Source organism: Otolemur garnettii, unplaced genomic scaffold (assembly GCF_000181295.1).
Source record: "Otolemur garnettii isolate 467f Iridium unplaced genomic scaffold, OtoGar3 scaffold00018, whole genome shotgun sequence".
Lineage (NCBI taxonomy): Eukaryota > Metazoa > Chordata > Mammalia > Primates > Galagidae > Otolemur > Otolemur garnettii.
The window spans coordinates 26543366-26558033 of NW_003852413.1; the positions used below are offsets into that span (position 1 = coordinate 26543366).

At 34.8% G+C, this 14668-nt stretch overlaps 1 protein-coding gene across 1 annotated transcript in view; it reads right to left on the reverse strand.

Moving 5' to 3' along the window:
• The window catches only part of SKAP1 (src kinase associated phosphoprotein 1), a gene marked incomplete at its 5' end in the record, with an annotated part of 275060 nt that overhangs the window by 213415 nt on the left and 46977 nt on the right, over positions 1 to 14668 (reverse strand). Inside the window, one exon of the mRNA XM_012802982.2 lies at positions 7202 to 7303. Coding sequence (XP_012658436.2) covers positions 7202 to 7303 — 102 coding nt within the window. The remainder of the gene's footprint in view (positions 1 to 7201; positions 7304 to 14668) is intronic.

The following is a 14668-nucleotide window of genomic DNA, read 5'->3' on the forward strand; positions in this document are numbered from 1 at the left end:
TTCCTCTTCAGTAAAACAGAGACAAGATTAAGTTATTGCCAAGCTTCTTCTATCTCTTAAAATTCCATGATTTTATGTAGAAACTTTGGTTAAATTTCCAGGGAGTTTCTTTCAGTGAAAGAAACATTATGGAAGATATCCAGCTTTCAACACATGTTAGCGTGTGTTACTGGGCACTGGGCGGAAGTTTGGAATTTATACACGCATCAGCAGCTGGGCTAAAAAATGAAAAACAGGTCGTTCATAGACAGATAATTGTTATTGTTTTTTAATTCTTCACAAAATATGTGTAATCCTTGGTCATCATTTGTTTAAGTTGTATAAATTACTGTCAACTTGGAAACCCAGTTTGTCATCTTCATCTGTGATTTATACGAGACTATATAAACGACATGATGTCTTACATCTAATAAGACATTTATCTTCATGAAGGAGGCCACTGCAATTCTGAGCGACAGTTTACTTACCCTTATCACCGCTAACTCAACACTGACTCCTTAATTTCTCCCAACGATCTGAAATCTAATGGACTTACCTGAAGCCAACACAAACTTGCTCAGAAATCTGCCACGCTCATGAAAGTATGTGTTTTACTGCGGAATTTGTTTTTTGGCCCTCACAATACAGACGCGGAAACAAGTTTTATGTTCTTCCACAGTGTGTGCCTCTAAACACACATACATAACTTCCATTAATGTTGACAGGAGTCATGTGCCTTTACTAAAGAAAAATATACCTTCCAGCTAACAGCAGAGATGAAAGCAATTGTCTGAAGAATAAAAAGAAAGTGAGATAAATGCTTATTTGAATGTGTATGTATGTATGCATGTATGTTTATTTACAGACTAAGATACGGAAAGAGACTTTATTGAGTCATTTTCATTATCTTCATATTATAGAATGAAAAGGAACTAAAAACTCTAAATACATTCTCATGGTTTAGGTAATTTTTAAAAACATATGTGAAGAAAGTAACAGGCTGACCCCATCAGTTAGAAAGACGCAAATGGCTCTGCCTGCTGTTTTTAAACCATTAATTCTTTCCATCTACTAGGGTACTACTGGTACTAGAGCAGGAGGTATTATTGGTACCAGGTGCCAGTGACTGAACCTGCAATAGGTTTCCAACATTCCAAGTAAAGCAGCCCTACAATATGCATATTTTCCTCCCAAGTTGTCAGCAGGATTTCACTTAAGATTTATCCTGATCAATGAGGTCATTTACCTCTAATCCCTGCATCATTAATTCACATACCCTAGTAAACATTGTAAGAAGTACAGTTTATTTACTCTGTGAAACAACATAATTTATACACTAACATCAGGCCTTGCCCTCAGCTCACAACAACAGATACCTCTGGCTTGTGAAGATTTTTTTATACTCACTGAGTATGAAGTCTATCAGGGGGGCTTGCATAGATTTAGACGGCAAATCTGGCTTAATAAGTGGAAGTTCTAGGGTTCGGATTTGAGCTCATGAAGAGGAAACTTTTTAGACAATGAGAGCTCTTTAAAAGTACCTACTAACATGACCCTGAAAATGCAAAGCAAAACATGGAAAAATTGATAATCTATAACTGTAGTTGAAAATTTTGACACACAATCCTTTCAGCAGATAAAAGAAAGTCTAGGATATAAAAGATTTAAAGAATGCTACTTCTACTTACAAAAATAAAAACACTGAAAGAGTATTCACTAAATGCTTCAGAAGCACACATAGCACATAAGCATAAACTATAATTACTAGGCCACACAGGAAATCTCAGCAAAGTCCAAAGAATCAAAATGATATAGACTGTGTTCCTAGATTATCATGCAATAAAATCAGAAGTCAATGATTTAAAAATGAGGTTTGAAAATTCCCGGGAACTATCACAAAACTAACCAAAATAAAAACTAGAACTAAAACACACACACAAAATTTCTAAATAACCACATAGGTTAAAAAGAATTCATAAAAGAAATTACAAAACACTTAGAATGAAATTATGAATATTAGAGTAGAATATGTTAAATCTTGTGGGATGTATTTAAAGCAACATTTAGAGGATAATTTTTAGTTTTGAATAAATTTATTTTAAAAATCAACATGTTCCAGGGAAAAAAGCAATAAGGAGAATGATGTGTAAGTTTTGAAAGAGTGGATGTCTATAGAGGACAAACATCCAGCTCAGCAGAGCTCCTTGAAAAACAACAGCTTGCTCACCGGCCCCATTTGCCAGAGGTAGTGGGTTCAAACACAGCCCCGGCCAAAAAAAAAAAAAAAAAAAACAGCTTGGAAATCTACTGGAATACCAATCACTCATATGAATTAGATATGTCATTCTTAGCCAGGTCAATTAAGTTCCTAAGCCTCATTTCTTTACCTGTAAAATGGGATAACAGTTATCTTCCTCTCTGTCCCGATTTGAGAATTAAATGAGGTAACCCATAAAAAGCACTTAGTACAGCATAGTAATCACTTAATAAACGGTTCTTATTACTAGATGACTTTAATCATCCCTTCCAACTCCCAGATTCCATGATTATAACTTCATCACAATGAAATTTAAGACAAACTTGAACTCTTAAACCACAAGAACATAACTGATAAATTAAACCTTCATTTTAATTTTATACCAGCATTGTTTTTTTGGCCGGGGCTGGGTTTAAACCTGCCACCTTTGGTATATGGGGCTGGCACCCTACTCCTTTGAGACACAGGTGCCACCCAATATCAGATTGTTTTGCTTAAAATACATTCACATCTCACATCTTCTCCCCATTACTATAATATAAAACCCATAATGATCAACAAAAGCTGGTTTAGTATTACTTATAATCCTAAATGCAAAATTTCAGAACTAAAATGAAAGTAAGAAATGTCCAAAAAGTATTAAAAATAACATTGTAAAAATATGGCTTCTCTTTATTTCCAGAATACTTTATTTTTGAATATACCTTTCGTAAAAGGCATGGAGTTGAAAATGGCCATTATTGTTACTTTATTAGGTTTGAAATTTCTTTTAAATCAACAAGTATACTATAAATTAAACAACAACAGTTTCTTTAGTTATTTATTCATTATTACTCTTTTCCAGTAATAGTTACAGGTTTTTACTTTCCCAATTCTGTTTCTCATTTTGCTACAGAGTCAGAACCTTTTCTAACTTTCAACATCCTGATGAAAAATAAGCTCTAAAACCATTCTCACTTCTTTCTAGATTTATCTGTCCAATACACCCATTCATCCCTTTTCTTTAATTAAAATGTAATAATACATAATAAATATATTATTACAGATTTTAGGTTTCTTCTAAAACTATTTTATTTTTTCTCTTTCTTCCAGAAGGAGTCACTATACCCTATTTAGAATAATCACTTTCCCCAACCTAATTTTAAAATAATGTAGCTACATAGGAATTCATTTTTATACTAATAAAATAAGATTATAGACACATTAAAATCCATTGTATATTCTTGACACTGAAAGCAATCAGATACTGAGCTTCCTAGTTGTCTGGCTTTGGTGCAATGTTTCCTACTTGATTTTTTTCCCTTCCATATGGTAGAAACTATGCTTTTATGTTTAGAAATCTAAATGTTGTTACTTGTTAGCAAGTTTTCACTCCTGATGGTGAGGCTATGCTCTTGTGGGTGTATCTCCAAAGAATATAGCCTGTCTTTGAATTGTTGGCATTTGCAAAGAAAAAGGAGAAGGAATTGTGATTAGGTAGGAACATGCTCTCATTTTTATGCATGGGTTAGCCTGTAACCTTGGTTTTCATTTTTTGTGGTACACCTGGCCAGGTTTCTATATTCTTCTGGATCTCTTTGTAGTTTTCACAAAGGCATGACCCAAACACGACACGCACCATGGTTATTGCTTCTCATCACTAACGTTATGGTTGGATGGGTTAGACCATGTGTCCTTTGATAATTGTAAGTCTGGGACACTGCTCTGGCTGGGGGTGGAAGACAAAAAAGAGAACTATTTTAACATTTTCTAATAAAGATAAAATTCCAAGAGCCTAAAATAACTCTCACTATAATAAAGGTAAAAAGAGAAGATCTTTACTTCCTCAAGAATTGCCTTAGCTGTCTCACCAGCAAATGAAGACACCAATTTTATATTTGTTTACTTTTTATTTATTTATTTATTTTGAGACAGAGTCTCAAGCTGTCACTCTGGGTAGAGTACTGTGGTGTCAAGTTCACAGCAACCTCAAATTCTTGGCTGAAGCAATTCCCTTGCCTCAGCTTCCCAAGTAGCTAGGACTACAGGCGCCTGCCCACCCCAAAGCCCAGTTACTTTTGGTTGTTGTTGTTGTAGTTGTCATTGTTGTTTTAGCAGGCCCAGGCTGGGTTTGAACCTGCCAGCTTCAGTGTATGTGGCCAGCGCTATAACCACTGAGCTACAGTCAGTGCCATTGTTTAGTTATTAATAGTGTGATTCCCTTATGAGATGGTAAACTCCATGAGGGCAGAGATCAAGTCTGCTTTTTCACTGCATATTGTACTTGCAGGTTAATACAGCACCTTGGTATTATCTTGGAATCTTTAAATAAGTATTTGTTAAAATAATAAGTAGCATATCAAGTGTTACTATTCTCTATAATTGCAAAATTTAATTAAAAGGATAAAAAGTTTACTCAAAATCTTAACACCTTTATAGCTATCTCTCCAATTTCACAGAAAATGTATATATCTTTAATTTTCTGGGGAAGGAAATAAATTTTTATTGTGCCTGTTCTGCATCAGGTACTCTGGCACTAGGCTAGATCCAATACTTCACAGAAACTCCTATTTAAATGTTATCACATCATCCTGCAATCAGGTTTTAAACACATAAATAGACTCTACCTCTACCATTGATTATGTTATTTTACGAATTTTTAAAATTTTTATGCACAGAACTAAAAATGAAAATCTATTAAGTAAGAATTTAACATTACTAACATAATTAACTCCTCTGTTATAGGGAATAGTTAGGGAACAAAGTTTTCCACTTTGGAGTTTTCCAGACATTAGGGTTACTTCTTTCAACACAATGTTTTAAAATTTTAACTCTTTCATGAAAATATTTTAAAACATATTTGTATCTGTATGGTTTCAGCTCAAATGTCTGGAACACAAATCTGAATCCACCTTTTTGAGTAGCTCAGACAGGGACAGTGGTAAGGACAGTTGAGTGGTTAAGAGCAGAGGTTTTAGGACCAGACTAGGCAGGTGTAAATCCTGGCACTACTAGTTAGTAGCTGTGTGATCTTAGATATGTTAATTTCCCTGAGTCTCAGTTTCTTTGTCTATAAAATAAGGACGCTTGTAATATCTACTTCCTAGGGCTGTTTTGAAGATTAAAGGATGATATATACAAAGTGCTTAGAACAGAGATGATGTAAAGCACATAATAATTGCTCAATACATGCTAGCTTAAAAAAGGTTTCATTTATTTAAGGTACTGAGCTCTTAGAGTTTGCACTTTTTTTTTCTATAATACAATATGGTCCCAGACTGTAAGTTTTTTTGAAACCTCATATAAATTCTACTTACATATTTTATTTTCTATGTAAAGTTTTAATTGTCTTCCTGTTTCTTACCTAAGCACCTCTTTTTCTAGTTTGAAGTGTTACTGTGGTCAGAGAAACTAATATACTTGATTGGTTACAAATTTGTAAGAGGAGGATTGATTCCTCAGTGAAGGCTTCAGGAGCTCTTCTAAGAATAAGGCACATAAATGTTAACTCAGGACACAGTAACATCTATTTTCACTTAGAGGTCTTTCTGGCTTCGTTATTGTGTTCTCAGTTGTATTTGGGAAAGTTAGAAATACCAAATAAGTGACCTAAGGATTAATGAGGCACTATTGTTCTAATTCTGTCAAGCATTAGATTAATCAAAAACAAATGAAAGGTTGATTTCTTCATGTTTCACACTGTTAATTTTCTACAAATATTATTAATCAGCTACCAATGTAAGTATTAAGCTTTCAATCCAAACAATGTTTTTACTGAACCAATATGCAGATCCAACATTACAAGGCCTCTTTTAAAACATAGGTATTACTAATTGTGCTAGTATACAAATATCAGGAAAAAGAAAATATTTCTGTGTGATTCAATCCATAGTTCTTATGTGGACGTTATCGACTTAATGAAAGGGAGAAAATATGAACTGTCAAAAGGGCTAAATGAAATAATTAATGCACAACATAAAAAGAGAGGGGAAATAGGGTTTATAAGCTCTTGAAATTTAAAGAAATGGAAATATCACAAAGAAATAAGAAACGTTTACCAACTTTATTTCTACTCTTTAAATGAATAAGATGGTTCCGATTTAATGTTGAGTTTAGTAGTATTTCTACCTTTTTAACCTCACTGGAAAGGCATGAAAGAGACTCTGATAAGAAAACCGTGCACATCCATGATGATGAAACCTTCTGTTCAAGTGGCCAAATGCCAGACGAGGCACAGTGATCCTTCACACTTGGGAAATCTGAGCCAGAAACTGGCAGTTACCAGGCCAAAGACTTTATACTTGTATATCTTACCTCAAAAACACATGTATATTTTGCATTCCACTCTGTTATATACCACTGAATTTTAGATATAAAAATAATGTTTATAACTGCTGAATTATTTAACTCCTCTCATTCCCAAACATTCAAGTAAATTTGATGGTCCGGGAAGAAATGCTTTGTAGTTCTTATGGCTTTTCCTTCTTCTTGAACAATACCAATCTGGTCAGAGGTATGTGGGACTCACAGGTGAAACAATATATCTTATTTATAATGTGATGAGCTCAAGGTTCTCAAAAGACCCACAATAAATTAATAATCCAATAATCATGAAATGAAAGCTCCAAATCTCAAACAATTCAGTGAAGCTAAGAAAACCAAAGGAACAGTAAAAACGGAGCCCTGAAATCTTAAAATGTCCTCTTAGCTTTCGAGCTACAGTTTTTATAAAAAGATCAATAATGATGTCTTCCTGTTCCAATATGGAATTAGTGTTTCCCTAAATACATTAACTTCAGAAGTATTGAATTACCCAGGAGGATCAGCACCACAATGAAACAAATAGCTGTTCTTTGCAACATAGTGATTACCAATACAGAAACTCCACTGAAGGATGCTAGATACAAAATAAGAAAAAGCAAAGAAGCCAGGACAAAAGCTAACAAAGTATGGTGGTCACCCAAAAGCTAGAAAGATGACACTCACCCTCTTCTTGATAGTCTGACAAAAAGCGTGCATCAGATGTGAGGGACAGGCCAAGAGTTCCACTGTGATTATCATCAAAGCTGTCCTGTCCAAGATCTCCCCCTGAGGGACAAAAAGGAAAGAAAATAAGGTCATCCTTTGGACATCTCTATAAAAGTATTTATATCGCTGTTCTGGTAGTCACCAAAAAAAAAAAAAAAAAGTATCTTTCACTTGATAATAAACATGGCCACTATCCATTAATACATGAGAAACAGATAAATAAGTTCAACAACCAACTTACCTGGATGGAAAATTTTCCACTCAAGTAATTCACTAGAACTTTAGGAACTGTTAGCTTACAGAAGGAATACCTTGTGCCACCAGAGGGAAGCTTCTCCATCACATTTAGAATGAAAACTTAGCTACATAAATTTGTATTAATATACACTATGTCGCCAATAATTACACCTTTACCCTGAATGCCTCTTTCTCTTTATACTTCCAAATGAAATAGAAAGAATGACACAAAGTTTAACCCTCTACGTGTTACAATATTATGTAGCAAGGCCAATATTCTTTCCTTCTCTGAAAAGTAAAAGAAGTAAAAATAGAGAGAATGTAGACTTTGCTGGATTCTATTCCTGTTTGTTCTGCAACCTTAACAAAGTTCTCTCTTTGTAATTCTAGTTTACAGCCTGTGCAACCAACCTCTTAGGAATTCTAAAAGCTCTAAGAAGGTAATATTTGTTCTGTAAAATGGCTTTGATAAAAGGTAATGCATATACAATACTGAATTATGCAATTAAAAACAATGCTAATCCCTTTTGGGTATTTTCAACATACATTGGATTGTATTTTATAGAAGTGGCCAATGCTATTATGATACTTTAAAAGGTTCAGACGGAAGATGTTAGCTCATTCAGAAACCGGAAGAAAAGGCTCTGCATTGCAAATGGCTTTCCTTAAAATCCCCCAAACAGAGGTACAGTCTGCTGATAAAAGGACACCAACAGCTGCTTAGTTCATTTTATAAACATGAAAAGGGGATTTTCAATTGAATTTAATATTATCTCAAATACTAATTTCCAAAGGAAATCACCAGTGCTAATCTCAGTAAACACTGCAGAGTTTTGGCCCTGGATTTCAACTGGGGAGCAGTGAAACCAAACAACCTACATAGAATCTGTATTGCCTCACTTTAAAGGTTTATTTCCTACAATTAAACTAGAAAGATAGGGAGGACATAAAATGATAAAAAGAGAATGGCTGCTGCCTTCTCTTTCCATAAATTAGGTAATCACATCTAGAATCTTCAAATGCTCAATAGTAGTAGATATTCGAACACCTGCAAATATAGGACTTTAGAATAAACTGTAGAGTTTATTGTAGGAAAAAAAAGTAAAAAAATTTAAAACCTCACACAACATTCATTGGCTAAAGCCAGCAGAAATGCCGTCCTTTATTAGTTTACTGATCAGGATACAAAGTTTATAGCTATGCCTAAAGCATCACTGTGGTAATTTCCATAGTAATCAGAAAAATTCACAAATACTATACCGAGGGTTAAAACACTCAAATTTTATAACACTGCAAATCCACTGAAATTATATTATCAACACAATCTAAATGGACTGGCTGGCTGGTAATCTGAAACTGAGCTGCAAAGTTAAACAGAATGTTTATTTTGAACCAAATAAAAATCCTTAGAAAATTGTTTTTAAAAAGTATTGAATTGCCAAGCAAAATTTAACATTTGTAGGCTATACTAAATATTATTTACAATGATCGTTTGAACTGAAAATTTTCTGCTTGCTTCAGAAATTTGACAAATCTAACACTGAAAGAAAAGAACCTCCTCCTATGCATTCTAGTATTCTGAGCTTTTTTTTTTTTTCATACACAGATCAGGAAGGGTTTTTGTTTTGTTGTGGTTTTTTAATAAACTTTTAGAATAGTTTCAGGTTTTATAAGTGTTGCAAAGGTAGTACAGAGTTCCTGTGTACCTTCACCCAGGGTCTCCCAATGTCAACTTCTTACATAACTGAAGTATATCTGCCAAAACCAAGAAATTAATACCGGTATGTTGCTATTAACCAGACTACAGACTTTCTTTGGATTTCACAAAGTTGTTTTTTTTTTTGTTTTTTTTTTTGCCATTAATGTCCTTTTTCTGTTCCAGGATATCATATTGTATTTACAGCTTCAGTTTTTAAAGTCTTACCCAAAACACCTGTCTGGATTTGGCCCTTGATTTACTAACTTCAGATGAAAAAGTCATTTCCATGTGATTCCTGTGGTTTCTGAGTGTGGTTACCCAAAGTGAGTTTTTAACAGCCACCCCTGTGTCCCATACAAGACCATTCCTCTGTAAAGTATGCAACAAGACAGAGGTAGATAACTCAGTGTGGCAAACAGAATGTAGGCCAGTACTACAAGTGTTTGTGGTGAGGGAACATTTAAAAATATGCTTTGCATCCAAGCGCAATTAGTTCCTGATGATGGAGACATTGTTATAAGTGTTTTTAGTGTCATATCAAGTGGTTCAACTCCCTTGGGCACATACAGAAACAAGTCTATAACACTACACAAATAGACACTCCCATGTAATTAAAATGATTACAGCTACTCAAGATGCATGGGTGAAAAGTTTTATAGAAGAGAGGCAATTACCCTGGTCATTTTGGATTGTTTAAGTTTAGAACATTGTTTTTCCCCTAAAACATATCCACACATGTTCTCTGGGTTCGTCTATAGCTCTGACAATCACGGTTCTAAGTGGCCACAACTGTAGTCCAGTGGGATTGGACATAAATGATCACAAACTATAGTGACAGACATTTCCACTCAGCAGCTCTACAATTAGGGCTCAGAACTCCATCTGCTTAGAGTGGCTTTCTCACAAGCAAGACCCCTTGCCACTGGAGACATACTTTCCCACTGCAACTCACTCAGAATCAATATATTTCTATACAGATATATATTCTAACACACCATATCTCCATTAATCACATCTACTACCTTCAGTCCTTTCTCTTTGTATTTCTAAACAAGATCTAGGGAACTATATCAAGGGTTCACCTGCTATTAGCAGGTAATTTGCTCCTCTAGCCTACGTGTCATAAGAATTGGGCACTAGATACACTCCTTACTATATTCAATGGCAGGTTGTCCACTGAGTATTGTGCTGAGGGGCCCATAAGCGGGATGATTTCTCTATCGTTCTTTTCTGAGAGTCAAACTCAATTTCATTCATGCTCTATAGAGTGATAAGTTGGGAGTTTCTGAGGGTTGGAGCAGAAAGATAAAGCAGCTTTGTGTCAGGTGTAAGGTAATTATTTGCTAGGGTTTCTGTGCTATTTGTTTTTATTCCCTGTGTTTTCATTAACAGTTAATGAGTTTTCCCCCTTAATTCTGAAACAATAGCTTGGCCACTAGAAGTTGGCTTTTTCTGCCACGGATTCAACCAGCTGTTGCTGCTCCATAAACTTTATGGAGAAGTGAATTAAACTGCAAAAAACTTTCATTTACTAATTCAATTCCAAATAAAAGAGGGGGAAAAAATGAACCATGATGATGTTCCCCTTGTAACTATTTTAACTCATGCAAACCTATCTAGGCCCAAACTTGCAGGTACTATTTAGGGATAAAAAAAAGGCCATAATGACAATTTTAGCAAAGAAATAAGAAATAAATGAAAAAAGAGAACAGTTTAAAGGGTTTTTAAGAAACCCAAACTATGAGAAGAACGATAGATAAAACATAGAAGTATATGTTTGCTTATTCAATGTGGAAAGGCTCGGTTTTTCATCAGCTTTTATTTCCCTTCTAATTAACCGTAAGCCGTATTATAAAGACTCCACTCACATCTGCACTCAAGTGTTTGTTTATAAGCCATAGTTAAATACTTGCTAAAGTTTTCCATGACATCATCAAGGATCTTTGGATAACATGAAGAAATTGAAATTAATGTAAAATTGTCTGAATTTTTTTTGTTATAACTGCTGTTGCTATTGGAAAGGAACATACAACTTCCTACTCTATTTAATATTTAAGAGCCCATGAGACACACAGCTCCCTCTTTAAACTAATAAATCCTTAGCAAAATGCTATAAATAAAGCTCCCTGATCCAAATCCAGTTAGTTTTCATGCTTGATAGAATTAATATCACCAGAGTTTCACGGACCAATTTAATAATAATGCAGTTCCCAAAGCTGAACTATAGTAAGATTAGCAAAATTGCAGCTTATTATTCCTTATTACAACCATTCACCTAAGTTATTGAATCTCACACCAACTAAAGAAATATGTTGGGGACAAATGTGACTATATATGTGGAATGTTACTCATATGTGAATATATTATAGAGCACATTTGCAGCACCAAAGCTAAAATTCTGTCAACATTTCCATTATAAATTACACACCATTTTGCACATACTCATGCATTAGAAAATGTATGCTGTTTTCCACAGAACATCTTAGAGGCTTCACCAATTTCTAAATATCCATTTGGATCTGCGTGGTTAGTTCTTGTGATCAATCCATGTAGAGTGAAGGTCTCAAATTCTTCTCTGTTCTATACAGTCTGACTTCCTGCCCATCTCCCTTTTTTTTACTCCTACATCTGTCCATAACTCAATGTATAAATATTCCCTTCCCTCCCCCTCCAAGGCCCTAGCAGTGGCAGTGAATGTAATAGTATTGAATGTCATTAAGCCTACAGAACAAATGATAGGTCAGGTAAAGAAAGTTTCCATCTATCATTTCTTTTAAAAAGTTGCTTCAACTAGATCTTGAATGTGCAAGAAATAAGTTGAGCCTCAAAGACTGTTTTTTAGCTTAGGATATTGTTTGCTAATTACTAATCATACTAAGAATAACAGCTTCTTAAGACTCTTTAGAGATAACATTTGTGGAGAGTAGCACATTTAAAAAATGATCAGAAACGAAACCAAATTGATTAGACACTCATAGGATAATCACTATAACAACACCTGTGAGTTCAACAACCAAAAGAGCAACACAGCTTAATAATATTCTCAGAATGAACTGCATCTGTCAAAAGTGGATTGAACAGGAAAATGCCTGCAGGATGCAACTGAAAAGTTCTTTTTTCTCCCTCCTTCAAGAAAGTGCTCCTTTGCAATGCAGTTTTTCATGTTCACCAGTAGGGTGAGCTGTAGCGTGTAGCATGGTCCCAGTTCTTTAAAAAAAAAAAAAAGGAAAAAAAGAATAAAAGAAAAAGTAGCTACTGTGTAAAGCCTTCTGTTCCTCCCCACCTGCCAAAATGCTTAGATTTTTTAACCCTTCTTAGGTTTCACATAAAGGCATCACTCCACGATATTAACAAACTGGAGGAGCAGCAGCAACAAATATAAACCAGATAATTGTATATGTGACAATACACACTTCATAAAGCAAATTATAGCCTGTCAGCAATCATTCTGGCTTCACACTAACACATTCCATCTACCACTGGTATTGTTCAACTGGTACTAAAATGAAACCTGCTGAGTTGGAATATTTTCAATAGTAATGAGATTTTGACAGAATTCAAAACATGTTAACCTAGGTATTTGGTAGTATGTGAATAAATATATTGTAAAACTAATGCATTTATCATACGGCAACCAGGCGATCACAACCTGGAATTGTTGGTTCATAGTTCTGTTGTCTTTGGACCACCATATTAAGCACTCCCATAATTCTTATTATAAAGCTCTTCAACTGGATTTTTGGAATGTTTTGACATACAAGAGTAGTTCAGCTATGATAATAAAAATAAAATAGCTTGTGGAATTCTTACTGGGTACAAGCTCTGGGTCAAGGCTTTTCATGTGCTATCTCATTTAATCCTCAAAATAATTCTATGATACATTATTATCCTGAAGATGGAAATGAAGAAATTGAGACAGCGATTAAAATAACTTACCCAAAGTCATATGAATGACTCATAAGTGGGACAGCCAGACTTTGACCACACCTTGTCTGATTACTAAGCTCTTGTTCTAATCCACTGAGCTGTACAGTCTCCAAATCTGCATGCTTAATAAATCACAATCATTACTCAATAGAAAAACATACTGAATGATAGCCAATGTTTTGAATTCATGGTATGTATTACCAATTAGCATTTTTTTTACTTCAGTAAAGCAAATCTATATCAAAAGTATAAATTACTATTATTAGGAGTAACAGCAATAGTCATGGTAGAACTGACAGACCAATCTAGTCAATGATTTGGTCAAAAAGGAAGTGGCCCAATTCAGAGTTCAAATTTATTATAGTAGTAAAATTGTAGTGATTTTTAAAAATACCACTTTCTGCTTACAAAATTTAATACATCTACTTCAGGCTTAGTCGGATCAATATATTGAATTTTTTTTCTAGCACTTTCTGTTTGATTCTGTTGGATCCCAGGTATTTTGACCTTGTGTCACAGAAAATGAACTAACGTGCTCCATACCCAAATGTAGCTTTCACCTGGTTTGGTTAAAGAATAAAGTTTTTTTTTTTTTCCTGGCATCATATGCTTTAAGTCTTAGGGTAAGAAAATCCTTTGGAAAAATATACAATGCCACATAAATATAGCATTTTTATTGCTAGTGGTTCATCTTGCTTTCTCTTCCCATTTTTCTCATTCTAACCTCCCAGACAATAAATGGTAGTAGATCTTGGCCCCCATTTATAATCCTGATGCATTCTAGGATCTATTATCCCCCAATTGGTGGACCAACATTCCTTGAGAAACTCCTTGAGAGAAACTATAAGGCTGGTTGAATTATAATATCTTTTGCTAAAAAAAAGAACGAAGTATAATTTTTACAAAAGTCCAAGGGGTAAAAATAAAACAATATATGATAAAGAATGGATTAAGGATAAGATTAGTACGCCTAAAAATGTGAATCAATATTTAACATCCAGAGGAAAGGGTGAGTTTTCTTTGTGAGTAACAGACCTCCTAAAAGCTATAATGACCAAGGGTGATAAGATCTGGACTCCCCATTCCTCACCAGATTCCAAACAGGGATTCCCATTTGTATATTCATCAACGTGTATGTAATAACATGTATGTATCACCATTATGAAGGGCCAAAACCTCTCACTCTCAACAATTCAGTTCAATGTTTGGTCCTTTAGAACAGAAGTTCCACATAGAAGGGTATCTCCTTATTTTAAAATTTTAATGTTTTCTTTTTCTATCGAGGTATCACACAATGTGCTTAAATTTTTTTTTTTTTTTTTTGAGACAGAGCCTCAAGCTGTCCCCCTGGGTAGAGTGCCGTGGCATTACAGCTCACAGCAACCTCCAACTCCTGGGCTCAAGCGAGTCTCCTGCCTCCGCCTCCCAAGTAGCTGGGACTACAGGCGCCCGCCACAACGCCCGGCTATTTTTTGGTTGCAGCCGTCATTGTTGTTTGGCGGGTCCAGGCTTAGCCGGTTGAGCTATAGGCGCCGAGCCAATGTGCTCAAATCTTAAGAGTA